Here is a 25,359-nt window from a genome sequence, read left to right on the forward strand (position 1 = left end):
GTATTGGAGTCATTCTGTAGTGTGGGCCTTATATATGACCCTTAGGTGAGGTTATTTCCTAATCATTGGATCAGACTAATCAATTTGATCCAACGATTAAGAGATGAGACCTCACCTAGGAGCTATATATATAAGGCCCTCACTATAGAATTCTTGTAAAGTGTTGAGCTTATTGAGTTGGACTCATATAGTCATGTGAATTAGAGCTTTCATTTCGGGTTTAATAGTTATTGGGCCTAGGATAATATATATATATATGGGTTGGGGTTCGAAAAATTGTTTGATTTTCAGAGGCTGTTGTTTTATGGAGTCGATTCTTTTTTAGGTGGTATATAAGATGGTCTTTATATGTGATCTCCTTAACATTATTCTTTTATTAAACGGCTACAAAGAAGAGATTATGGTAGAAATTTTATGCAACTAGACCAAATCATCATGATTGTAATTACTTCATTTTCTTTCATACCTAACCTATTACGAGATTTCGAATTTGTAATTGTACACATAAAACTAACGGTGGAATATGAGACATGTCCTTGTCAATGTCATGTGGTTGATAACGACGAGGCACGTCTCCCTCGTCCACTTTTATTCAATTGTCAAATTGGCATCCATCCCATGCATGCATCTATGTTATGACAGAAGACAGATCCTCACCACCAACGAACTAGTATATATTTATTTCATGCCAACCTTTTTTCCCCCGACAAAACCAAAAAAATTGTTTGATTTATTAGTACCCAAAAAATCACGATGAGCTGTATTGATCCAAAATAGTTGAGCAAAGCATATTTTTTTATGCAAAACAAAACATCTTTGTCTTTCCCCTCCCCTGTTTTGATAATGACAGTTAAAGCAGTTGGGAACGTTGAAGGGCAAAACGCGGGAGGCGCCTAAAGCAGACTGGAAAAATGCACGGTCCTCTTGACCTGAGGTGTGAGTGATTCAGCAAATGCCCAAAAACGGCCGCGTTTCGGGGAGTCTCTCCCCGCCCGATATTTTTGGGGTGCAATGAGGAGGACTGAGCTGACAGTTAGACAAAGAGAGGAAGAGAGAGAGAGAGAGAGAGAGAGAGAGAGGAGGCCCTCCATTTTTATATATAGGAGCTTGGGATGTTGCAGAAATCTCACGTGTCGTGCCCAAGTCCCAGCCTCCCTCTCAACACAGAGGGAGAGAAACAGAGAGTGAGAGGAAGAACACCCAAAGAGGAGGAAAAAACCAAACGAAAGGGCTTGGTTCTTTGGGTGACGCTTCTCAGAGGAAACGATATCGTCGTTGGGAAAGTGATTCTTCCACTGCTTTGCTCCCAAAAATCCATCTTTTCAAAAGGGTAAGTGGTATTTTTGTTTTTTGTTTTCCTTTTGTTCTTCTGAGAATTGAATTGACTGCAAAGAAATGGGTTTATGGGTTATTGGGTTGTGATCTACTTGAGCTCAAAAGAAAAGAACTTGATAATAATAGGTAGGCTGTTTTGAAATTTTTGAATCCAAGAAAAGGAAAATTTGATATTCACAATTGTATTAATGAAAGTGAGATAGAGGTATATGAATGGTGGTGGCTTCAATATTTTTGTCCACTTGCATAATTAAACTTTTGTTGGCTCTATCAGATCCAAGAATTGGCAAGTTGAATTGTCTCTTCTTGGGCACTTGAATATTGTTGTTGATATTGGTTCTTTGCGGCCGGCATGTCTTTTCTAGGAGACATCCAAAAGGTCCTGAACTTTCCCTTGTATATGGGAGAGATCTTATTGTGCTGTTGGATCTATTTGTATTGTGTTAACTTTTTAGCAAAAGATGATCTGGTTCTTATATGCTTAGTTTCGTGGGTTATGTATTACGTTAGAACCTCAAAACCTTGCTTTCCTCCTTGAAAACAATGCCTTAACTGACTAATCTCAGAAACAGGCCATTTCTGATGGTAATTCTCTAATACAAAATTGATAAATACTCTCACCAAAAGGGGAAAAAAAGATACCACCTCTGTAAAATATTTTATAAATATGCATGTTGAATCCTTTTGATCTGAGATATATCTCTTAAACTGGTTATCATACTTCTGCAGAACCGGAGCTTAGACACTAATGTGTAAGGTGGACACCATCCATGAGGGATCTGCCCCTGTTTCCAAGGAAGTCTCCCGAACGATTCCTCCATGGCCTGGTCCTGTGACAAACAATTTTCATAAGGGGTTATCAATTGATGGATCACAACAAAGGGGGTACAGCTGTGTTTCTACAGCAACAAAAGATTCATGGGAGCGCCTCTTTGATGAAGGTTATAGAGCAGATGTTTCTGTTAATACTGATGATGGTGGCATTATCTATGCCCATGCTAACATTCTTGTAAGTTTAGTTATTCAACATCGATTAAGATAGGTGAAGTGATCTTCCCTAAATTCTGTTGCAGTCCTCCTAGAGCCTTAGTTTGATAATAGATGTGTTGTTGGAGAGAAAGGCCAAACTATTCAGGGTTTAATAGTTGATTTTGTAAGTCACTTATTTATAAATTGTTTTACCACAGAATGATGTAGTCGTATCATATGAAACTTGTAAACACAGTCATACTAATTGTAAGTAGACATTGCCTTCCAGACATGACAATGGAGTTGATATTAGGCATGCTAACATTGTACTTGGATGCTATTCTGACAGGGCATGGCTTCTCCTGCAATGAAAGGCTTGTTGAAGCAATCAAGCCGGTTTCGTCGTCAACGATCAATCTCAATTCTTGGAGTTCCACATGACGCAGTTCGAGTTTTTATTCGATTCTTGTATTCTTCCTGGTAATGATTTTTCCCATGGGTGCTTCTCTTCTACTGAATTTCTTGGAGTTAATGTGATGCCTAGGAATTGGCCATTAAGTGAGACTTCATACCTGAACGTAGGAGAGGATGTGAAACTTCATCTTTTAACAGTTTCTAGCGCATGTTGAAAAACCAAGTTTGATAGTTTTTTTTTTCTTCTGGTTGAATGCTTTATTAACCTGAACAACACCAAGACCAATAAAACTTGAACAATACTACTGGAATATTAGAACATTTCTCCATTTTCAAACTAGTAGTCACACTAAATCCATTAAAGGATGTTATTGACACAAGTTTTGAAATTTGTTGCAATTCCAAGTTGGAACAATACTTTGTGTACTGATTGTTACTGGTGTTTCCTGTTTAGTTATGGAAAAAAGGAAATGGAGGAGTTTGTCGTGCACTTGTTAGTGCTTTCTCATGTCTACTTGGTTCCTCAGTTGAAGCAAGAGTGTGAGAAGAAGCTGGAGCATGGCTTGCTTACCACAGAGAATGTAGTTGACATATTTCAACTGGCATTACTGTGTGATGCCCCTCGACTTAGCCTCATTTGTCACCGTATGATCCTGAAGAACTTTAAAACTGTTTGTTCAACTACAGGATGGAAAGTGATGAAGAAGAGTCACCCTGCACTAGAAAAGGAGCTCGTGGAGTCCATGATTGAAGAAGATAATGTAAGCGATCTGTTTGGCTTCTTCTTTTCTTTTCTGTATCCCCATGGAAAGTCATGCTAAAGTTCATTCATGTTCGAATTCTTTTTCAGAGGCAAAAGGAGAGGATCAAAAAAGTAAATGAGAGGAAAATATATTTGCTATTATATGAGGCAATGGAGGCTCTTGTTCATATATACAAAGACGGTTGTCAAACAATTGGACCATCTGATAAGGACTTTAAAGAGAACCAGGCTCCTTGTAAGTATGTAGCCTGTAAAGGATTGGAATTGCTGGTTCGTCATTTTGCTGGTTGTAAGTTGAGAGTCCCTGGTGGTTGCATTCATTGCAAGAGGATGTGGCAGCTGCTGGAGTTACACTCCCGCCTTTGTGCTAATTCCCATACCTGCAGGGTTCCTTTGTGCAGGTGTGCCTACTAATCTTTGTTTGTTTGTTTGTTTGTTTTTTTTTTTCCTCCTTTTTATTTCTTTTGATTATGGGTAGGGGGACGCAAGGGTCGAACTCTTGCCATGGGTGTGAGAGTAAGTGCTCTAATCCCTAGAGCTATAAGCCCCCATCCTTTTCCCATTTAGTTTCAATAACCGTTGCAGGCTTGAGGTTAGAGCGTCCAACCCAAAACCAATTGGCAATGGGTGGAAAGGCAACAAGCCCCCTAATGTGCAGTAGGACTTGAGCCAAACACGTAGACAAATTATATTTAGTGACGTGGATCATGTGTGGCTCAGTTTTGGGCCTAGGTGGATTGTCTGTTTTAGTACCATGTAGAATTAAGAGCATTCAACTCCTCAAACCAGTTGACAATGGGTGGAGAGGTCTAAGACCTTATGTATTGTGTCGCAAGGCTTAAAGTTCCTGACGTGAGATTTTGTACTCTCGACAAATTTAGCTCACAGAGGCATGGAACACACTGCTAGATTGATTTAAGTAGGAGATATCATAGGCCAGTTGTCTATATAGGTTTGATAGTTGACGTTCTGAATGGTTTTGTTTTGTTTTAGACTGCATGCTATGTCTTACTCTTACACTAGGTTCTGAACTTTTTCACTCACTGTGGCAAATTTTTTCATTTCAGGAATTTTAAGGAGAGAATTAAGAAACAGAGTAAGAAAGACGAGATTAGGTGGAAAATGTTAGTGAAGAAGATTTTGAGAACAAAGAGAATCGCGGGAGCACCGTTCATTTCATCAGCAAAGGTCAGCTCTTTGTGGCAATGAAGTCTTTGTTCCAGCGGAACCTGATTTAGTTGTTCATTTGCTGTGATTAAACCAGTGTTCCTTTGTATCTCAATCTGTAATTTAAAACAAGCAGAGAATCACTTCCTGTCTGTTCAAGAAATTCCGGAATCCCGGTTAACTCACAAATATAAAGACTTAAATATATATTTTGGTTCTATAAAAAAAAAAAATTATCATGTTGAGTTTAAATATATATTTGGGAAAGTATAAGTTATATCTAAGAACTTAAATCTTGAACAACCATATTTATTAGTCTTTTCAGAATGTTTTCTCTCTAAGCATTTTCCATTTATTATGGGGCACTTTTGTAGCTTACCATTCTCCTTGGCGATCAAATGGATAAATATAAGAGCAGCATATTTATAATCACGAGCTTATCATCAGGAGAAAAGCTTGTATATTACGGGGATAACATTGTTTGGCTATTCTCAACCAATTATTTTTTACAAAATTAGTGAAACACCCATTCCTAGACATGAAACTATAAATATACCCTACACTATTTAAAACATAGAAACACACCCAAAATAAACCCAAAAATCAACAATTGTATATTTTTTAATTTAATTAATAAGATGAAATATCTTTATTACCCTTTTTAGCATTAAATTAGTGTTGGGCTTGTGTTGGGCTTGTTTTAAGTTATCGTACCTATTATGCAAATGAAATATAGTTGTTAGCTTCCAGGAAATGGTATGAACAGTTGTTAAACTGTTCATACCTTGCAATTGAGTTGATTTCTATGACATAGTATTAACAGGGTACTTCCATGACATAGTATTAACAGATTTTTCAGAAATGGTATTAACAATGTTTTTGCAAAGGATATCGGATATCTTGCTGGGCTTTTTTGGGTTTTTTGTATGAAATGGTATTAACAATGTTTTTCTATGAAATGATATTAACATTGTACTTCTATGACATGATATTAACAATGTATTTCTATGACATGGTATTAACAATACACTTCTATGACATGGTATTAACAATGCACTTCGGGCTTGCTGGGCTTATTTTGGGTTTTTTTTGAGTTTTTTGTATTGGGCTTGTTTTAAGTTAATAAATGGCAGAGATGTAATTTATAGGAACTTCAACACTTATTTATTAGATAGTAAATGATTTTTGGGTGTGTTTCTAAAGTCTATTCCATATAGGGTTTTTTTATAATTTCATGTCCTATTTTGGGTATATTACTAAAGCTCCCATTATTTTTCCCGTACGTGATAAAAATTGAACATAAAGCCATCTACGATTGAAAATTTTGGGCCATTGATTTCTAGATTTATTTGGCTTTCATAAAGCCTAAAGGTGTTTACAGTAATGGTTAGTCTTTGTTTGCTTTTCTTAAAGTGGGCTTGTGTTTAAGTAGCGATCGAACTTGGGTTGTCCTTAAAGTTTGAACATCTGAACTTTGACAATATGTCTCTTCTCCTTGCTCATTTCTTCCAATAGATTTGACATATTATCCAAGTGGGGTAGGGAAAAGAATTAAAGAAGACAACAATGCTGAAGAATAGCTACTTATTATTGATTTTATAATTTATCAAATAAATGCAGACCCCAACCAACATCATGACCACCGACATCAAAACATTCTCTGCTTCCTTCAAAATGTGTGGGACTCTGGATCTAGATGAAGAAACCTAAGCCTATCTATCGCATATGTGTTGGAGCAGAAAAAACCCAAAACAAAAAAAATCTAAATATTTGTAACTTTTCTTTTCCTTTTTTCATCTGTTGTACATGTTCTCATTTGATGCCTTTTCTTTTAGTTGGATGATCCTTCAAATAGCATATGCTCTTCTAAATAATATTCAATATTTAACTTGTTGGACTATGCATACCCGATTCTCATAAAAAATCTGTTGCTTCCCCTGGGTAACTGGCTGGAACTCCTCTATGCGGAATGGGATCTTCTTTATATTGGAAGACTTTCAAAAGTGCCTTCCCTTCTGCATTCTTCTACTCCTTTGACATGCTTGTAACAAACAAAACAAATATACGGGTGCTGTCCTGCTGCTTCTTCAATTGGACGTATCATCGACGGCCGTGGTAGTATCCACCTAATCATTTACGTATCCTCCTAAAAGGTTCATGTGCTTCATATACACAAACTTCATGGTGACAAGCTTTCATCATCTGAACTGTTATCTTGTCTCACATTATACCTGTTGAGAACTGGTAGAGAAGCAGTTGCAGCTATCCGAAATGATCTAGCAGAGCCCACCAATGTTCTATCCTGCATCCTCCCCACTTCCTTGCACACTTGGTCCAATACGTTTAGAAAATCCCTCACGATCATGAAGATTCTGAAAGGATGGGCTTCCTCCTTTGCTGTATCCCCATGAAAATACTCAGTGACCTCTTTCACCATATATAATGCCTTTCTTTCATCAGCCTTGATCCTAAGAATTTCCTCCTCCGCCTCTTTTAGAAATATCTTCATCGAGTTGAAGAATTTCCCTTGCATATCTGGTTTCTCATATTGTAAAACCAGTTTGACCTTCTCAAGCCCCATTTCAAGCTTCGACACATAGCCACTTAGGACATCTGAGTCCATTCCTGCTGCATTTTTTACGTTGCTGAGGTCTCTGCCCAGCCCTGCCACAATTTGCAATCCTTGCTTTTTGAAATCATCTTCCTTCGCATTGATGGGCATTTTTTTGGCATCCTCATTTGTGGAGTCAACCACTGAACCTTCAGATCTTATAATCTCTTGGACCACAAAATGGAGCAATGTGGTCTTTCCATCTGTTCCCTTTATGTCTACTAGTTTTAATAGTGTATCAAGTTTAAAAGATTTAGCATCACCACGGTTGGTCCCAACATTCATTCGGTTCCCTGTCCTGAGAACAGCTTCGAGGAGTTTAAGGAATAATCGACTGTTCTTTAGTTCTTCACTTGCTTCCTGAAGAATATCAAGATCTTGGGTGTGAGTTTTTAAGTCAATATTCATGGAATTAAGTAATCCAGAAGGCAATAATTGTCAATTTCAGAAAAAATACCTCCAGCGTTTGAAAAGACTTCCTCAAGTACTTCACTTCTGTATTAAAGTTAGCTCTGTATAGCATTGCTTCAACTCTCTTAAAGGCAAATGGGATATCAAGCACTGCCTTCAAAAAGCGTTCAGCAGTCCCTAATTTTGAGACGTCACCCTGGTAGTCTCGAAGTTTAATTTCTTCTTCCTTTGTTGGAGCCATCTTTACCAGAGTTTCCAACAGCTCAGCGCCCAAGCCTTCTGGGTTACCTGTTATGTACAAGCACATAATGCACATGATGCAGCAGATGTAAATAATACCATCGAAACATGGGAGGGGAGAGAGAAAGTTAACAAACTCTTGCATCCTCTAGTGACTGCTAAATGTTTACATCACGTAATGGAACTTTCAAGGGGTGAATATGCAATGATAAATGAGAAAAAAAAAATTCTTTGTTGGATTACTATCCACCTACAGGGCTCTTTTTTGACTCATGCAAAAGGTGACATCTGGATGTAGCTTTTATGTGTGCTTGTATAGTATTTTGAGTTCTAATGAATAGGAATGTTTCAAAGATTGACCCTGTTTATCTGAATGTGATACATAATGGGTTAAGCTGCTTGTACAAATTGAATTTCACACGGCAATCTAAATTCTATGAGGCTATAATTATAAGTAAACCAAGACTCGCTCACACCCAGATACCTTTAAGAATGCCATTGGTAGGACTACAGGCTAGTTTAAACATCAGTCGCAGTAATTATTGCTTTTGCAGTTAAAATATAGGATAAAACTTCAAAGTATTGAACGCTTTCATCCAACAGGGCAATGTATTCCTGTTGACAAAGATTAAACATGGATGCATGAACCTATTGCTTCCAATGCAAAACTCTTAAGACAATAGATTATATCTCACAAGGAAGGTTGTAGGGAATTGAAAAAATTTTGTTGGAAAAATTACTGGTTTATAAAATGTCAACTTCAAAGATAAAAAAAAAAATTAGAAGCTGGAGGCCTGTGACGATGAATGGTTAATGGTAGGATTTGGAACCAATCAACAGTGAGCCCACTAATGATGCCTGATGCTAGTAACTTGGTCTTATGGCTTTAGGTATGACCACACTTTTGCTGCTTTCAAGGATTACTCTTATCCGATCTTTAGAGGGTAACTTGTTTTACTCTTATTCAAGTAACAATAATGCCTTCTTCTTCTCACTTAAACTTTTAACTCCGACTTCTGTTTTTGAAATCCTCCTCTATCTCCTTATTCTCTTTCCCAAATATTGGCTTAAAATATAATGCGTACCTCAAAATAATTTGTGTTATTAGAAACTTATTTAATTCATTATTTTGAAATGGTTTAAGAATTCACGATATCCACGCAAAATAGAGCTTACAATATATATGAGTTTCATGAGTCAGGAACAATGGAAAGTGAATCTACAGACACATGGTTAGCTGTTCTTGGTAGACATTGCTATGTTTTCAGTAAATTGAGTAAAATATTAACTGAATTTGTTGAAAAAAAATTTCTTTATCACCAAGGAGAATGAAGGAGCTAATTACTCATCCTAAAAGGGAAAGAAGAAGAAATCACTTACCATCTAAAAGAGAATCAGTGACCTCATCTCTTGCTACATTCAGTGCTCTCAATAGTATAGCTATGTTCTGCGACTTCTTTGGATCCAAAACCCTGTTTTCTTGTTCAACAGGAGGTAGAACTGATCTTCTAATAGGCTCTTTCGCTTTTGGGACCGAATTCGCCGAATTGCAGCCAAAAAGAGTCTCCATCATGTCTTCATTTAATCTACAAAGAAACCAATACATCACCAAAAATCAGAATTTGCACACCAGAGCCTAAAAAACACAAAAACTAAACAATATGCAGCAATGCCAACTGAACCGAAACTACTCACTGGAATGAGCTTGATTTCAGCTGGTCCCATACTGTGGCTCGGTCCGAGGTTGCCCGAACCTTATCCCAGTGCAGAGGCTTCAACTTGGGCTTTGCCCCTCCAGCATCATCAGCTTCAAAACTCTCCGAAGACACCAAACTCTCATCGGCAACTGGCTTAGCAGTTTTTCTAGTCCCATTTTCAAAAGACCCTATTGGGATTGATGCGGATGATTGTGTCTTGGCTGACACTTGGGCTGACATTGCAGAAACTTTTGTAACTGTTTCCGAATCCCCAACTTCCTGCTGTCTCAATATCGGCGGTCGAGACGGTGGAGGTGGCGGCGGAGGTGGAACGGGGGCCCTAGATACCCGCGCCAAATTTGGTGGTGGTGGCGGAGGGGAAGAGAATTTTGGCCTCTTATGAGAATAAGATGGAGCTCTTTGTTGCGCATCCCGGGCTTGCGTCTGAATTGGCATTGGTGGTGGCGGTGGTGGCGGCGGAGGTGGCGGAGCAACCTGGTTCCTTGTGGTAGAAGAAACCGAGAGGCGCGATTTTGGAGAAGTTCTTTTGGAATGGGGAATCGAATTTGCCACATGAATCGGAGCACAATTGGCGCCTCCATTGACACTGCCTTGCCTCGGCGTGTAGTAGCTGTCGTCATAGCTGATTGAAGAGCAGTTCGGCGAATGAAACGCGGTTTCATGGCTCTCTTCATCGGAAGACGACACGGGAGAAGGCGAGTTGAGGTTCTGGGGAGGCTTGGACAGAGGAGGCAGCGGCTGCAACTCGGGACTCGGCCGATACCGATCCGATCTTTTGACCGAGTTGAGCCTGTGGTACGGCGACCGGTTCAATTCGGCCGTTGTGGGTCCACTCACGGCTTCGCTGCTGGTCGTCGACGTACGGCTGGGCTCGACTGTGCCAATGTAGAGGAAGCTGGAGGGTGGGATTCTCGAGTCGTCTGCGAATCTCTGGGAACCGGGTCCTCCGCCATTGACGAGTTTCTCAGACTCGGACGGGTGCTTGACTCGGTGGCGGTAGAGGAAGAAGGCGAGGGCAGAGAGCATGCCGAGTGTGACAATTCCGACGGAGGCGGCAATGGCGACTCTTTTGGTTCCCTTGGTCGGCTGCGATGCTTGTGGGATCGGAACGGTGGCGTTTGACGGTGGCGGAGGGGATTGGGGCTGATCTGGGGTCGACCCAGATGGCAATTCATGGAAGAAAGGCTGGTCGGTTGGATCACTTGCGACATCCGGCGGCGGGGGCGGTGGAATCGGCGGCGACTCGATCTCCGGTGGAGGAGATGAACTCTCTGGAAACAGAGGCTGGTGCAAAATTCGTCTTTGAATTGCCGTGACTGTTTGAAGAGCATGGAGTGGAGTGAGGGAGAGGGAGAGTAGTGATAGAAAAATGGAGAAGAAGAGGGCTGAGTGATGATGACGAAGATGATGATCAGGAGCTCTCAATTTCATGTTGAATTTTAATGGGTGAGTGTTGTTTTCTGGTTTTGCTTTTGTTTCAGAAAAACCCAATTCATCATCTTATTCTTCTTTCGCTGCTGGATTTTGTTGTTGGGTTTGAGAATTTGTTTTTGTGTTGTTTTGGTTGGATTGGAAAGACAGAAATTGAAATAGGAGAGAGAGAAAGAGAAAATGGAGGAGGAGGAGGAGGAGGAGAGAGAAAGGGGGTGAGTTGAGTGAGTGAGTGGGGAAGCTTCTTTTGGCTGCAAGATCTGGGATCCGGATGCCCAAGTAGCCGCTGACCTCAGCAGTAGCCGCATTCCCTTTTTTTTTTTTCTTATTGATTTATATTTAAAGAAACTTAACGTGTATTTTATACATAATTATTTTATTACTGGGGTTATTTTTGAAATAATAATAGGTAACCCACCTATTATAAAACTAATTTACTTTCTTAAATTAGTTTAGAACTATGTTATGGTCATGTGATGATGCAAATCAAATTAAACTATAATTAGAGCATCTATAATGGACTCTTTAAATCACATCTTTAGATAAAATTTAGGGAGGAAGTAAGAAAACTCACCTTCAACCATGCTCACTATCCAACTCCTAAAATATGGAGACCTCCAGGAGCTCCTAAATTTAAAGAGAGATAATGAACTCCTAGTGGCTCCCTATAATTTAATGAATATTTTAAAATCTTTAATCAATATTGTCTATTTGTATATTATTTTTTCATAGAGATGGACCATTTATGTTGAATTAAAATATAATTCTAGCATTTATGACTCCTTAAACTAGAGAGTATGATTGAAGTTGAAATTTTATAGAGAACTTCTAAAATAATTTTTTGTGTGTTTTTAGCTAAATTTTAACTAAAAAATAGAGAGTATGATTGTAGATATTCTTAAAACAGTATTATTTAGCTCCTTAAAATTGAGGAGGTGCTCATCTTCACAATAAATGAGACTTTGATATTTGTCAAATTCGAAATAAAAGAAGCCGACACAAGTAACAAGTGTTAAACTCACATTTGTTGCGAGAAGCCAAGCAAATGGGAGCTGTGAGAATTAGATACAAGATTTTAATTCGCCTCCCGACTGTTAAACCGAAACTTTATCTTGCTCTTTAAATCTGAAAACAATTTAATTTTCTAAACATGCGAAAGAGTAATTTCATCAAGAACCCCCAACACTAGAGGCATGAAGGGTAATAGTTAACTTTAGTTACTAAGTGGCATGAAATCTGAGGATCACAAGTGATTTTGAAAATAAGAATATTGCCACTTCAGTTGGGATCTCAACATTTCATGCTTTCATTTATGCCCACCAACAATATCAAGCTATTATTCTTGATTCGGTATTTATTTTACAGTATTAGGTGTGGTGACTGGTAAGGAACGAATGAGAATCTACTTTGCTGCTTGTTGCAGTCAAATAAATGGACGATGATGACCATGTTGTGCTGATTTAAAAAGGACCACGTTCATGTCTTTTGTTGTCCATTTTATTTATTTATTTATTTTATTTATAATTGTTATTTACCTTTGGTTGAGGCCGAGGCCCAAGGGGGGCAAGGCACATATTCCATTAATGTTTCCCACTTGGTGCCGTTGGATCCTGAGTCTCCCCTTACTTTTACTACCTTTAAGTCCACGGCTCCAAGTTGAGATCTCCTACAATGCGACCGCAACGCCACAAAATGTGGTCCATAGAACAACCCCCAAGTGGCACTTTCATGGAATATTTCTCTTGTTCTAGGTTATTGGTTGACGGGTGTTGGTCAATTAGACACAATCACTTTTGGGTTCTCTACGATATAACTATAAGCTTTGTGTGTGCTCTTGTTTTAATGCTTGGTACATAATCATCACCTAGCAAGAACAACTCTACTTAAGTTTTTCTCGGCATTTTATTTTGTTATGTTGAAATTGTCGTCCGTGTGGATAATTTCAACACTTGAATTTATGAATAAATTGAGGGATATTTCAATATAGAATTTTGATATCGATAACCGTCACTATTTTTGTTTAGTAGACAAGTAACTTTATTAGGGTTGATTTGATTTAAATTTGACTTAATTCGGGATTTTAAAGGCTAATTAGAGTTCAATTACCTTCTTGATTTTTCTTTCTTTCAATTCTGGATCAATACTAGTGGAAATCAAACATTTTTCCCCTTTTGAAGGTTGATATCGAGTAAATCTCAAAGAAATTGCAGGAAGGGTATTGATTTTCCCACTCTCATTTTGTCCATTCATACTCTCTTTTGTTGTTTTTTTTAAATACTTTTTATTATAACATACAATTTCTAATAAGGGATTGTAAATGAACAAAAGATAAGTGAGAACATGCAATTTTCAACAAATATGGACAATAAATTAACAAAAGAAGAATGAAAAAATCAACGTCCGGTCAAGAAATATCAAAAATACAAAGAAACAAATTACTTCACCTCTACTACATATCTTAAGAGAAGAATATATCTTGCGTATACACATATATTGTAATCATTTCTATTATAGAGGGTGTACAAAATTTGAAGCAAACTTGAGTACATATGGTTATTCTAATTTGGGGTTTGGGAGACGAGGCTAAAATGTCGTTTTGGGACAAAGTGAAATGGGCTAAGTTAACGTTTTGTTGGTTTGTGCTTTCTTAGTTTCTTTCTCTGATAGATTGATCCACCGACCCTATCTATTTATGCATATCTCTTTTATTGTGGGAGGGAGACATGCACACGCCCAACAGCATATGCTTTATTACTTTTTCATCTTTTGTCCCTTTTTCTTTTGTAATGGTATTTATTTGTAGGACAATGTTTATATGTGGTTTCTTTCTAGTTCTATGATACCACTAAGTAAGTAGTGGTTGTTGAATTAAAAATAAAATAAAAAAACTTTCTTGTAAGTTCCTTGTCAATGTTCATATGTCCTAATCTCTAATTGTGCTTTAGCATTTCTCAACTCCCTTATTCTGTCTTCTTGTTTCTTGGACACGATCCTTGGGCACACTTTTAATGTAAATGATTGATTTAATATTTAGGGTTATAACTTGCATGTGCTCAATTAATATTTTTAATATTTGACAAGCTATACCATTCATATACCCACATGAATTCAACGGTTTAGATTAACGTATTCTCCACAAAACATTACAGAGAATATATTCAAGATGCTTAAAAATCTATCTTTTCTCCCAATATTTTTTCAACTCTCTCGCACTAGGTGAGTGAAATATTTTTTCAACTCTCTCACAGTTACTACATCATCTAATAAAAATAGAAAAAAATAAAAAAATAATACATGGCTTCTTACATGTAATGACTTATTCATGCTTACGAGTAAATAACACTTTGACACGTATCCATAAACTTTTGTTTTTGTACTCCCTGTAATGTATCTGTTGATAAAGAAGAACATGATCCTCCAACAAGTGAAAACGCACAAGATGTCACCATCTTAGAGCATATGAAATTCATGAATGTTTTGGGGATGGTAGATTTTGATTCCGACGGAGTGTAAACAGATACATAAGAAAGAAAGAGACCAAAAGGGACAGTTATTAATTATATTTTTATGTTTGCAAACAGGTCAAATTTACCAATTGATTGGCTCTTTCAGTTGCCATGAGATCCTCCTATTGACCGACATTTCTACTTGGTGTTTGAGTTTATGTCCTAAGCCATATTTTATTGTTAATAATTAGTCATGGGACCTCTAATGACACCCTTTAAATCATTGAAAAGGTTTCCTGTAGTCTTTTTTTAATCTTTTTTTAATTTAAAAAAAAATTATATTGTCGTTATGACAGCATTACCAAACAAAAGAAATCAATAATTAGAGGGAGATAATGTGCTGGAGGCAGCAAAGTTGGGTGGATTTCTTTGGCACTTGGGTCCTACAGTGTGTCTTGGAATATTAAGCTTGTGGTTATGGACTTAATTTAATAATAATAATAATAATCCTAAACAAGAGCATTTCCAAGAAGGAATTAGAATATTCTTTAAACAAATAAAACGTTACTAATTAAGGATTAAGGGCAAGCAAAAAGCCCTATCCTCCTAGGGTTTAAAAATGAGGCAGTAGAGTGAGTGTAGAGGGTTCTAATCTAATAGGCCAAGTCAAGGATCTAGCTTTGCTTCATGTCCATGCAATCAGAAGATTAAAAGTGAATTGGCAGAGAGGCAATAATTTCCCATTAACAAACAAAACAAAACACCAAACGTTAATCATTAAGGAAAGTCTAAACACACACGTCAAGTCTGTCCCAATATCATCTTTCATTTTTTTTGTATTTTTAGGTGCATACATTATTAGCTTGATAGATTAGGTCACAACTCTAATGATTTTCAACTAGTACCTTCTTTTTTTTTCCTTGGGGGGTCCGGAATTATATAAGGTACATAGTTTGTGCAATTTGCACCACATAATTCTGTGGTCTTATTATGTAACTGCAGAAAGAGCTAGAGGTAAAGAGCTAGAGGTCCAAAACCCAGTTTTGTTTGGCCCATAAGTAGGAAAGTTTAGGCCTAAGCTTAGGCTCCATGACCCAAGTCCCATTTTAACAGAGGCCCAATTTATTTCCAAAATTAGTTATTTGAATTTTGAACGATTGGATCAAACCTAGAAGCTCATATGTGAAGGATGAGCCACACAATCTTCAACATTGGTCTTGCAGAGACCAAGAATATGTGAGCAGTGCCTTGAACTCCCCCTTCTCTCTCTCTCTCTCTCTCTCTCCTCTCTCTCTTTGGTTTACAATATAAGCGATATTAAGAGAGAGGGAAATCAAACATAAAACCTCATATGTGTATAATTATTCATAATACTTTGAGTTACAAGTCTCTTGTTACGCATGACTCATCTTCTTTGATAAGGGGCCTTTTGATTTGGAATTTCAACTTGTCTTGCATAAAATTTGTGGTTCATGTGTACAAAGTGTATAATGCAGGTGTACTTCAACTTGGGGAATAGCTCTAACTAAATGGTTCCCCAAGAAACCATAAAGGCTTGGATGGCTATTGACTTTTGGTTGCGCACATTGTGTACAAGGTGGTGCTAGAGGTAGGTAGGTAGGCACACAAAATCACTTTATTTCAAAGTCATTTTCCGTTAGAGTTTATCGTTAACTACATAGATCAAAAATACACTTTACTCTAAGATTTACTATCCAAATCGTAGATTAAATTTTACATTCGAACCCTTTAGAGCATTTCCACCAGTTAGCCCCTTGTCATTACAAGGGAAGCTCTAGGGCAGCTACTATTCACGTGAATAGTGGCTGTCCTAGCCCCCCTCAGCAAAGTGTGTTTCCAGCAGTTTAGGCTTGCCATGACAAATACTATTCATTTTTTTTTTTTTTTTCACAACTTTGTTTACTTAAACAATTAATTTGGATAATATTTTCGGATAAGATTTTTGGATTCCTATGTGTCAATACTATTCATATCTGATAAGATTTTCGGTTTCAAATTTCAGATACATTTCAAAATTCAAATTTCAGATAAATTCAAAATGTCAAATTTCAGATACATTTCGAAATTCAAATTTCAGATAAATTTCAAATTTCAAATTTCATTTGAATTTAAAATTTCAGATAAGATTTTCAACCTCTAAGATTGCGCCGCGTGTTATATCTATCTGTCTACATTTTTTTTTTATAAAATCAGAGGTTCAGCTCATACCTCCCACACCAGTTCTTCTCTACATTTCCATTTCTCATATTTTAGATTTCATTCTCCATTCTCAATGGCAGACATGCAATAGGTTTTGGAGAGGCAAGAGCGAGAAACTAGAGAAAGAATGCGTAGACGAGCTGCAAGCAAAAGGGCGCAGAGTGTAACACCCCGACCCCAAATTTCCCCAAATTTAACCCTTATTTAATTATTTAATTATTTAAGGGTATTTTAGTCATATTTTTAACCGGAGAGAGTTTGGGACCGTGACTTATATTTTTGGATAGGTCGTACCGAGACGAGTTCATAGACACGTAGTGGGCTCGAATCGGAGTTGTAACGAGAGAGATATGGTCAAAAGAAACCCAGTGGCACAATCGTAAATATTTTGAAATGAGATTTTTTTTATAAAAATCAGATTTTTTTACTCTCTCTCTCTCTCTCTCTCTCTCTCTCTCTCTCTCTCTCTCCCGCGATCTCTCTCCCTCTCCCGTCGGTTCTCACTCTCTCTCTCTCCTCGTATCTCAGGCCACCGGCCGCGGCTGCGTTCGGGACCGGTGCCAAAAGAACCGGCTCGGCCTCGGCGTCACGACCCAGCCCTCCCCCGACATCGGCCGCCACTCCAGCCGCCGGAAAATGGCGATTTTCGCCCGGAACTTCGCCGGCTCCGATCTCCCTCCTCCGGCCGCCATTTCTGGCGATCAAGGCATGGAAATTCATCCCTTCTGCATGCTCTAGCCGATGGTTGGGTAGGAATTGATCGATTTGTAGCGTAGACAATTCGATTTTCGAATTGAAATTCGGCCGAACTTCGGCCGCCGTGATCGGCCATTTTCGGCCACTTTTTGGGGGTTGTCCAAGAACAAAAGTGACTTCAAATGGGGTGTTTTACCTAGGGTAGGAGTTTGGAGTCTCGGTTCCAAGATTTTTCGACGGACCGTAATCGCTTTGGACACCCGGTCTGCCCGCGCGTGTGGCGGCGTTTGGGCGAGGGTGGTGGCGTGTCTCTGGGCAGTTTTGAGGTTCTCGTGCCGTCACGAGCGCGTAGAATTTCGCGGATCTCAATTCGGACGTCGTTTGACTATCGAACGGATATCGCCTATCGGGCGTTGTCCGGGTTCGATAGGTTGGGGCCGTTGGATGGTCTCGAAAATAATATATGTTAAACTATGTATTTTTAGGATCGTGGAGGAATTCACGGATCGTGAATCGGAGCCCCGGATGTTCCGATTTAATAATTTAAAGATTATATTTTATATTAACCATAAGGTCGTGCGATCGTGAGCGATCCGACCGTCCGATCTGAACCAAACTTGCAGGACGAGTGTCCTATACCTTATAGAACCCATAGGAACTTTCGGATCGGAGTTTGGAGGTCGTGGTCCCCGTGGGCCCGTTTGACCAGGGTTATGGTAGTTTGACCCTTGGTTGACCGTGAGTCTCCCGGAGTAATCTCACATACCTAGGGGGATTATCTGGTGCTAGACTATTGTTGGGGTTTACGCAATATTAGAATATTTGTTTATACAATTAAAGTTATGTATGTTTGTACGAGGGTACAAGAGAGTTTAGAATATCAGTTTGGAGTGCTATACGCACTACCTTAAGTACCTCCCCGGACTTTGGATTCACTACGAGTACCATCAAGTGAAAGTTAGGTCCCACGTGGCGTAGGTTATCCGGCGTGTGGACAGACCCCATACGTGGCGTTGGTTGTACCGGCGTATGGGGAGATTTGTGATATTGTGTTGAGGTCGCACGTGGCGTAGGTTATCCGGCGTGTCGACAGACCCCATACGTGGCGTTGGTTGTACCGGCGTATGGGGAGATATGTGATATGATGTGCAAGTCTCGCGTGGCGTAGGTTATCCAGCGTTGAGACAGACCCCATACGTGGCGTTGGTTGTACCGGCGTATGGGGAGATATTATGGTAGTATGGTATGGTCGCACGTGGCGTAGGTTATCCGGCCTGTTGACAGGCCCCATACGTGGCGTTGGTAGTACCGGCGTATGGGGAGATTACGTGAATTACAGAGAACTACGTGTGGCTTGATCCCTCAAAGAGGGTACGTAGGCAGCCTAAGGTTGTTAGGTGCAGCCGCAGACTAAATGTTAGTCTTAATTTGTATTTGAATCGTTTGGGAGTTGGTTGAGAATTTTTGGAAGGCCGAAGGCCATTTATGTAAATTGCATGAATTTATATTGTGCATGCTGCCAGTTGGGAATATAAATTGTATTTTTATGCAGGTATATTTTTTGGGAAATGTCCAATTTATAGGGGAGACTCTGCCGAAATTTCGGCAGAAAGTCTCGGTCTTTAGTAAGTGGGCCTGGCATCGGGGTGATGTCAGGAATTCCAAAGGGTTCGTCTCGGGTTTTGGGAAAATTCGGGGCGGGTCCTTTCACAGAGAGAACTAGATGAGCAACTTGGCATAGCAGTTGCTTTGCTGGAGGAAGAAAACCAGAGTCGCCGTGGTTCACGAGAAGGCCGTGGCCCAAATGTGGACAGACATAGACATTCTCGGGGTAAGAATCTTATGGAAGATTATTTTATCCCACAATCTTTGTACTCTGATGTTTATTTTCGAGGGAGATATAGAATGCAACCCCATTTGTTTAATAAAGTCATGCATGATATTTGCAATTATGATGAATATTTTGTTCAAAAGAGAATTTGTGCTGGAAATTTGGGACTTCTTCCAGAGCAAAAGTTCACAGCTGTGATACGAATGTTGGCGTATAGGTCATCTGCTGATCAGGTGGATGAGATTGCCCGGATGGGGAATTCCACTGTTTTGGAGAGCTTGGTGCGATTTTGTGATGCAGTGGAAACTCTATACACCAGAGACTACTTACGCAGACCTACGCCCAGGGACTTGCAACGGCTTCTCCAAAAAGCTGAGTCTCGAAGATTTCCTGGCATGACTGGTAGCATTGACTGCATGCACTGGTAATGGAAAAATTGTCCAACTGCTTGGCAAGGGGATTACGGAAATAGAAAAGGGCATAAAAGTATCATCTTGGAAGCAGTTGCTGGTTTTGATACATGGGTTTGGCACGCCTTCTTCGGAGTTGCCGGATCTCAAAACGATTTGAATGTCCTAGGTCAATCCCGGTGTTCAATGATGTTTTGAGAGGTGAAGCCCCAAATATCACATATGAAATTAACAATACCATCTACCAGACCAGGTATTATCTAGCTGATGGCATATACCCAAGGTGGACAACATTTGTGAAAACAATTCCACATCCCCGATCCCATAAGCAAAATTTTTTTGCTCGCTATCAAGAGGGGTACAGAAAAGATGTTGAGAGGTGCTTTGGTATCCTTCAAGCCCGGTGGGCTATTATCAAGGGCGCGGCACGTCTATTTGACGAGGAGGTGCTTAGGAGTATAATGATGACTTGTATCATCCTCCATAACATGATTGTGGAAGATGAATATGATTACGATGCTGATGAAGTGTATGAACCAAATCCCATGGACACGGCCCTAACACGAATTTATGAAAAACCAATGGGGCCAAATGGAGAACCAGTGCAGCATGAACCGTTGGTTAGAGACGGTAGTTTCATGCCCCATATGATTGATCGCTACACGGAGATGCAATCGTCCTATATTCATGAACACCGTCAAGTTGACTTGATGGAGCATTTATGGGCGGTGAAAGGCAATGAAGGTGAATGAAGTGAAGTGAAGATGTTTTTTTTAATTTATTATGTTTATGTTGTATTTTTAGTTATGCTTTGTTTTTTTTATGCTTTATTATTTTTTAGTTGTGGGTTGTTTATTTTTTATGCTTTGGTTGTGGTTTGTTTATTTTTTATGCTTTGGTTATGGTTTGTTTATTTTTTATGCTTTGGTTGTGGTTTGTTTTTTATTTTTTTTATTTTTTATGCTTTGGTTGTGGTTTGTTTTTTTATGTATGGAATGTTTTGAATAAAAAGGATTTTTGTTGAATATTTTCTTTATTCACTAAAAGAAAAGCAATACAACTAATAAAATAAAATACATGAATTAAACAAAACAAAAAAATACAATGAAATCAAAGGCAAGTAAACTAAGACATGAAAGGCAAGCAAACTATTTTAATGGTTTTCATCATTTAACCAATCCGTGTTGCTAGGTCCATCGTCACGAAAAAGTCTTCGTCTCATAACATCCCTTCGTTCTAGCTTCCAAAATTGTTTTGTTTCAGGGGACATATGGCTTGTATCCATGGCCATGGTTTCCCGATCTTTTTTTTTCAATGTTTTGTTCGCGTACATACTCCCTTTCTTTTGCATATTCTAGTTGAATAGCCATATCGTGCTCTTGTTGTTTCAAGTCCATTTCAATTCTCATGGCTTGGTGCTTTGAAAGTTCCTCCAAAAATTTAGATGCATTCTTGCTAGAATTACTCCCTCTCTTTGCCTTCGCCACCTTCCTCCCAATAGGCCTTGGCTCCTTTTCAATGGGTGAGTCTTGACTCATCGGGGAATCCATAGGTGAATCCGATGCCGTCGTCTCATGAAGTGGAGTCTCGTTCAAGACTACCGTCGGACCGGTTGGAATAATTTGGAATCTCTTACAAGTCTTCACCACCTCCCAACAATGGGTATGGTTGAAACTTTTTTTTCCCTTGCCCAGTAGCACCAAACCACATTTGTGCTTGCATAATCTATAAAAAAAATTAAATGGAAATGCAAGAAACTTTAAAAAATATTGGCAATGCAACATGTAAAAAAAAACTAATGCAAATTCAATAAATTTAAAAAAAATGCAACATGTATAAAAAAAAAAAAAAACTAGAGACATATTAACAAAATATATAAATTGCAAGAAACATTTAAATAAAAATTAATATGACATAGAAATTAATAGAAGGAAAATGACAAATAATTTACCTCATTGCTAAGGTTTTCTCCGCTTCGATGGTTGTCCATCGCTTTTGCTAAGGCATTTCTCCATTTCGCCAACTCTTTATTAAGAACTTTCCACCTACTGGATAATGCCATTTCTGTACGTGTAGAACCAATTGCCTTTTCACAAAATGCTTGATGAATTTTTTTCTACATATGAGAAAATTTAATCTCATTGCCCGTTACGGGACAATGACTAACTTGGACCCAAGCCTCACACAAGCTAACATCTTCCATCATGCTCCATGCCCCTCCATTTTCAGTAGAAGAACCCATAATATGATAGAGAAAAATACAACTTGAAAGTGAAAAAATATTGAGTAGAAAGTGAATAAATATTGAGGAGAAAGTGAATAATAGTAGAAGGAGAAGAAAATGTAAGAGGATTTGGTGTTAAAAGTGAAGAGTATTGGTTGGTATTTATACAAAAAAAAAATCAGTAAATTTTGTGTATTTTTTTCAATTTTTTATTGCTGAAAAATTGGCTGCCGTTGGATTGAAGGAAAAAATAGAATCGGAGAGCCAATAGGCCGACACGTGGAAAGTAGCCGTTGGTGGCTACTGTAGCACGTCGTTTGAAAATTTTTTAACGTTGGCGCGCGCAATGCACGCGCCAACGGTAAAAAAAATTTCAAACGCTGAAGGGCTGACGCCAGCCTGACGTCAGCCATGACGTCACCGCCCTCGGGCGCTTGCTCCGGCAAAACTCCTCTTCGGGCTAACCCAGTCTCGTGGCCCCCACCTCTTGCCCGAACTGCCTTCTGCTGCTGAAAACCCACTTTTTTCCCAACCCCCAGCCTTATTCCAGCCTGCTGCTGGACTTGCTCTTAAACACCATCATATTACAATCTTCTTGTTTTGACAGTGATCAGCTTTGTTATCTTGTTTAATTCAAAATCGACTCTTGGTCTCTCTTTAACAAGTGAAAAAAGAGAGAGAATAAAACAGGTTTCCTCTCCTCCCCTTGTCTCTATCGTCTGATATTTGCTGGGCCCCCAAGCTGTCAGTTCACTTTTCAACCGGGTCCCAGATATCCAATACTTTTTTGTCCTTTACTGTTGGGCCCCACTGGACCTGTTCCTTTCTTTTGCCTACTGGTCCCACTGACCTTACAAAGAAAACGGCCACTCTTGACTCGTGACTGCAAAAGAATTACATTTTGCTCTATTTGGTCACAAGTCTTTTGTGGGAGAAAAACTTATCTACACGGAGAGAAATTTCAAGTCAATTATGCATTGTCTTACATTTAAATTTTTCGACACAAAGAATGCGGGCGTAATTTAAAATACGCCACAATCATATCCTTTACATGAAAATTCTTCTCCTCTTCTTTGTTCAAGCAAAACAGAGAGCTACTAATGATGCTGCACAGCGGAGAGAGACATCTCTGTTGGTCTTGGATTCCTGGGCTTTGTCACTATTTACACTCCCCACACCACCTTTTTATCTTCTTCCACGCGTCCCAATGGAAGGACAAAAAGGCCCCTCCCATGTAATTTTGGTTCTGCTTCATTCCTACTTCCCTAGGCAACGTATTGGTATTGGATACTCTGCTGCTCGACAGCTTCTTGCCATTTTTTTGTTTTGCTTTTTATGCTTTTTATTGGACAGGTTGGTCTTTCTCTAAAATAGACCACTTTTTCTTTGTTCTAGTTTTTACCACTAGAACAAGTCATGTAGGGGAAAACTCAAGTCTTTCAATACACACACATATACACAGAGAGAGAGAGAGAGAGAGAGAGAGAGAGAGAGAGAGAGAGAGAGGCACTGCTCACAGATTCTTGGTCTCTGCAACAACAATGCTGAAGATGATGTGGTTCATCTTTCACCTTCTTTTCCTCTTTTCTTTGGGTGTAACTGGTAAGCAAAGCTTCAACCAGTTCAAATAAATGTCCTTTTTTTTAATGGTCAAAGTTGTTACTTGTCACTGCCATTTGGGGTGTTCTTTCTCTCTCTCTTCTTCTTTTGCTGTCCTACAACAAAGGCCTCATTCTTGGTTTTTATTTCTCTGCAGGTGAAGGGGAAGAATCTGTTCAACTCATCAACCTCTACGACACAGTCCCTGGGGTACTTCAAGAATCAATTCACTCCGGCCGTCCTCTAGCTGTTTCTGTAAATGCCGGAGAGATAACCGAGATATCAAGCTCAGTTTTAATGGCTGAAAGTTTTCTCAGAACCCATGTTCTGGCTCACTACCCTGCCACTCCCATAACCACCATTGTCGTCGGCAACACTGTTCTGTGCCTGAAAGAGCAAGAGCACAACTTGGGTTTGGTCCTACCAGCACTCAAGAACATTTATCACTCTCTTACAAGGTGGGGTCTTGAGAAAGATATCAAAGTCTCAGCTGCTTTCTCTTCCGGCTGTTTAAACCAAGACTCTGGTTTCTATAGAGAGGACGTAGCTGAGAAATTTGTAAGGCCTCTGCTAGAGTTTCTCCGAGGTACAAACTCAACCTACTCTGTGAACCCACCTCCGAAGTTCTCACGTTTACCTGATGAAACCATGAAGTTGGTGTCTTTTCACTCAGAATCCCTAAAAAAGCTTGGATTTTTGGACCTCACCAATATCAATGTCATACTCAGCAACCCAGAAGAGAGAAAACCCTGGAGCAGAAAGCTCTCTTCTTTCATGGATTCCAGACCTGTAGACCCATTTCCAGCAAGACCAACCCCACTACCAAAAATCTCTGAACCCCCACTTCACTCTTCTATTGGTTTCTCTGTTCCTGCCAATGTAGCCAAGAAACCTCATCCCCCAGAACCCCAAATAGTCTCTCCACCACTCCAAGTGTCTTCCCCACAACCCCAAATAGCCTCACCACCATCATCACAAATGCCTTCCCCAAAAGCCCAAGTAGCCTCACCACCATCACCAAAAATGCCTTCCCCAGAAGCCCAAATAGCTTCTCCACCCTCAATGTCTTTCTCTTCAGCCCCAGAAAACCCTCCTTTTGCTGATCAAGCCCCTCCACCTTCTCCTTTCACATTGCCCCCATGTAACCCAAGACATGAAGCAGGGGCCCCAGCCCCTCAAGTGGGAGTGGTGCATAACAAGCTGTGGTGTGTGGCTAAGCCTACCGTTCCTGCAGACACTCTGCAGGTGGCAATGGACTATGCTTGCGGAGATGGTGGTGCTGATTGCAATGCGATTCTGCTGGATGGCAACTGTTACAGTCCTGATTCTGTTGTAGCCCATGCCTCCTATGCATTCAATAGCTACTGGCAGAAGAACAAGAGGAATGGAGGGACTTGCAGTTTTGGCGGGACTGCCATGTTAATCAACAACGACCCAAGTAAGACTTTCTTGTTGAATAGTTTGTGATTTTCCTCTTTTGCAAGCTTGCTTATATGGAGGATTTTTTTTTTTTTTTTTTAATTGCAGGTTATCTTCAGTGTCGTTTTGTTCTCACATGAATGCATTAGGAGGGGCAACTCACTCAGACTGTTGGCTGCTTTTCCACGATAGGACTTGAATTTTAGGAAATCTGATTCTAAGGTGACCTTGTAATTTTGTGACCCTTGGATTTTGATACTAGTTTAGCAGTCTGGATTTGAAGAAAAATTATTTAGTTCAAAGTAGTCATCTGGTATCTATGCACAATAGGCAGACTCTTTTGACTTGTAATCCTTGATATGTAACCCTCTTCTTGCTATAATCAGAGATGCAGCTTATGTGTTCATTGTTAGAAGCACTAACAGAACCTAATCACTGATATGGTTTGACCACTT

The 25,359-nt window shown here is 39.3% G+C and overlaps 3 protein-coding genes across 4 annotated transcripts; 2 read left to right on the top strand and 1 right to left on the bottom strand.

The window, feature by feature from the left end:
* Nucleotides 1-911: 911 nt before the first annotated feature.
* On the top strand, nt 912-4,857 carry LOC117631198 (BTB/POZ and TAZ domain-containing protein 4). 2 transcript variants are annotated; one of them, XM_034364211.1, is made up of 6 exons: nt 912-1,330; nt 2,065-2,344; nt 2,654-2,784; nt 3,173-3,479; nt 3,569-3,882; nt 4,549-4,857. In XM_034364211.1, the coding sequence occupies exons 2-6, from the start codon at nt 2,084-2,086 to the stop codon at nt 4,688-4,690; spliced, it is 1,155 nt and encodes a 384-aa protein (XP_034220102.1). In that variant the 5' UTR covers nt 912-1,330; nt 2,065-2,083; the 3' UTR covers nt 4,691-4,857. The 2 variants fall into 2 exon arrangements, with proteins under 2 accessions (XP_034220102.1, XP_034220103.1); XM_034364212.1 differs by lacking the exon at nt 912-1,330 and having other exon boundaries at nt 2,091-2,276.
* Nucleotides 4,858-6,215: 1,358 nt separating this feature from the next.
* LOC117632196 (formin-like protein 6) lies at nt 6,216-11,275 on the bottom strand. The gene is made up of 4 exons (XM_034365621.1): nt 9,606-11,275; nt 9,291-9,496; nt 7,717-7,958; nt 6,216-7,619 (listed from the first exon to the last, which is right to left on the bottom strand). The coding sequence occupies exons 1-4, from the start codon at nt 11,057-11,059 to the stop codon at nt 6,828-6,830; spliced, it is 2,694 nt and encodes an 897-aa protein (XP_034221512.1). The 5' UTR covers nt 11,060-11,275; the 3' UTR covers nt 6,216-6,827.
* An 11,895-nt stretch (nt 11,276-23,170) lies between these two features.
* On the top strand, nt 23,171-25,310 carry LOC117632197 (glucan endo-1,3-beta-glucosidase 12). Its single transcript, XM_034365622.1, has 3 exons — nt 23,171-23,488; nt 23,643-24,923; nt 25,013-25,310. The coding sequence occupies exons 1-3, from the start codon at nt 23,428-23,430 to the stop codon at nt 25,042-25,044; spliced, it is 1,374 nt and encodes a 457-aa protein (XP_034221513.1). The 5' UTR covers nt 23,171-23,427; the 3' UTR covers nt 25,045-25,310.
* The last annotated feature ends 49 nt before the right edge of the window (nt 25,311-25,359 follow it).

This window comes from Prunus dulcis, chromosome 6 (assembly GCF_902201215.1).
Source record: "Prunus dulcis chromosome 6, ALMONDv2, whole genome shotgun sequence".
Taxonomy (NCBI): Eukaryota; Viridiplantae; Streptophyta; class Magnoliopsida; order Rosales; family Rosaceae; genus Prunus; species Prunus dulcis.

Coding starts and splice junctions, on each gene's coding strand:
- LOC117631198 (XM_034364211.1), top strand. CDS start 2,084: ATGTGTAAGGTGGACACCATCCATGAGGGATCTGCCCCTGTTTCCAAG. Junction 2,785..3,172: donor CGATTCTTGTATTCTTCCTG/GTAATGATTTTT, acceptor TTTCCTGTTTAG/TTATGGAAAAAAGGAAATGG. Junction 3,480..3,568: donor CCATGATTGAAGAAGATAAT/GTAAGCGATCTG, acceptor ATTCTTTTTCAG/AGGCAAAAGGAGAGGATCAA.
- LOC117632196 (XM_034365621.1), bottom strand. CDS start 11,059: ATGAAATTGAGAGCTCCTGATCATCATCTTCGTCATCATCACTCAGCC. Junction 9,497..9,605: donor CTGAAATCAAGCTCATTCCA/GTGAGTAGTTTC, acceptor GTTTCTTTGTAG/ATTAAATGAAGACATGATGG. Junction 7,959..9,290: donor CACTGATTCTCTTTTAGATG/GTAAGTGATTTC, acceptor TGTACATAACAG/GTAACCCAGAAGGCTTGGGC.
- LOC117632197 (XM_034365622.1), top strand. CDS start 23,428: ATGCTGAAGATGATGTGGTTCATCTTTCACCTTCTTTTCCTCTTTTCT. Junction 23,489..23,642: donor CTTTTCTTTGGGTGTAACTG/GTAAGCAAAGCT, acceptor ATTTCTCTGCAG/GTGAAGGGGAAGAATCTGTT. Junction 24,924..25,012: donor GTTAATCAACAACGACCCAA/GTAAGACTTTCT, acceptor TTTTAATTGCAG/GTTATCTTCAGTGTCGTTTT.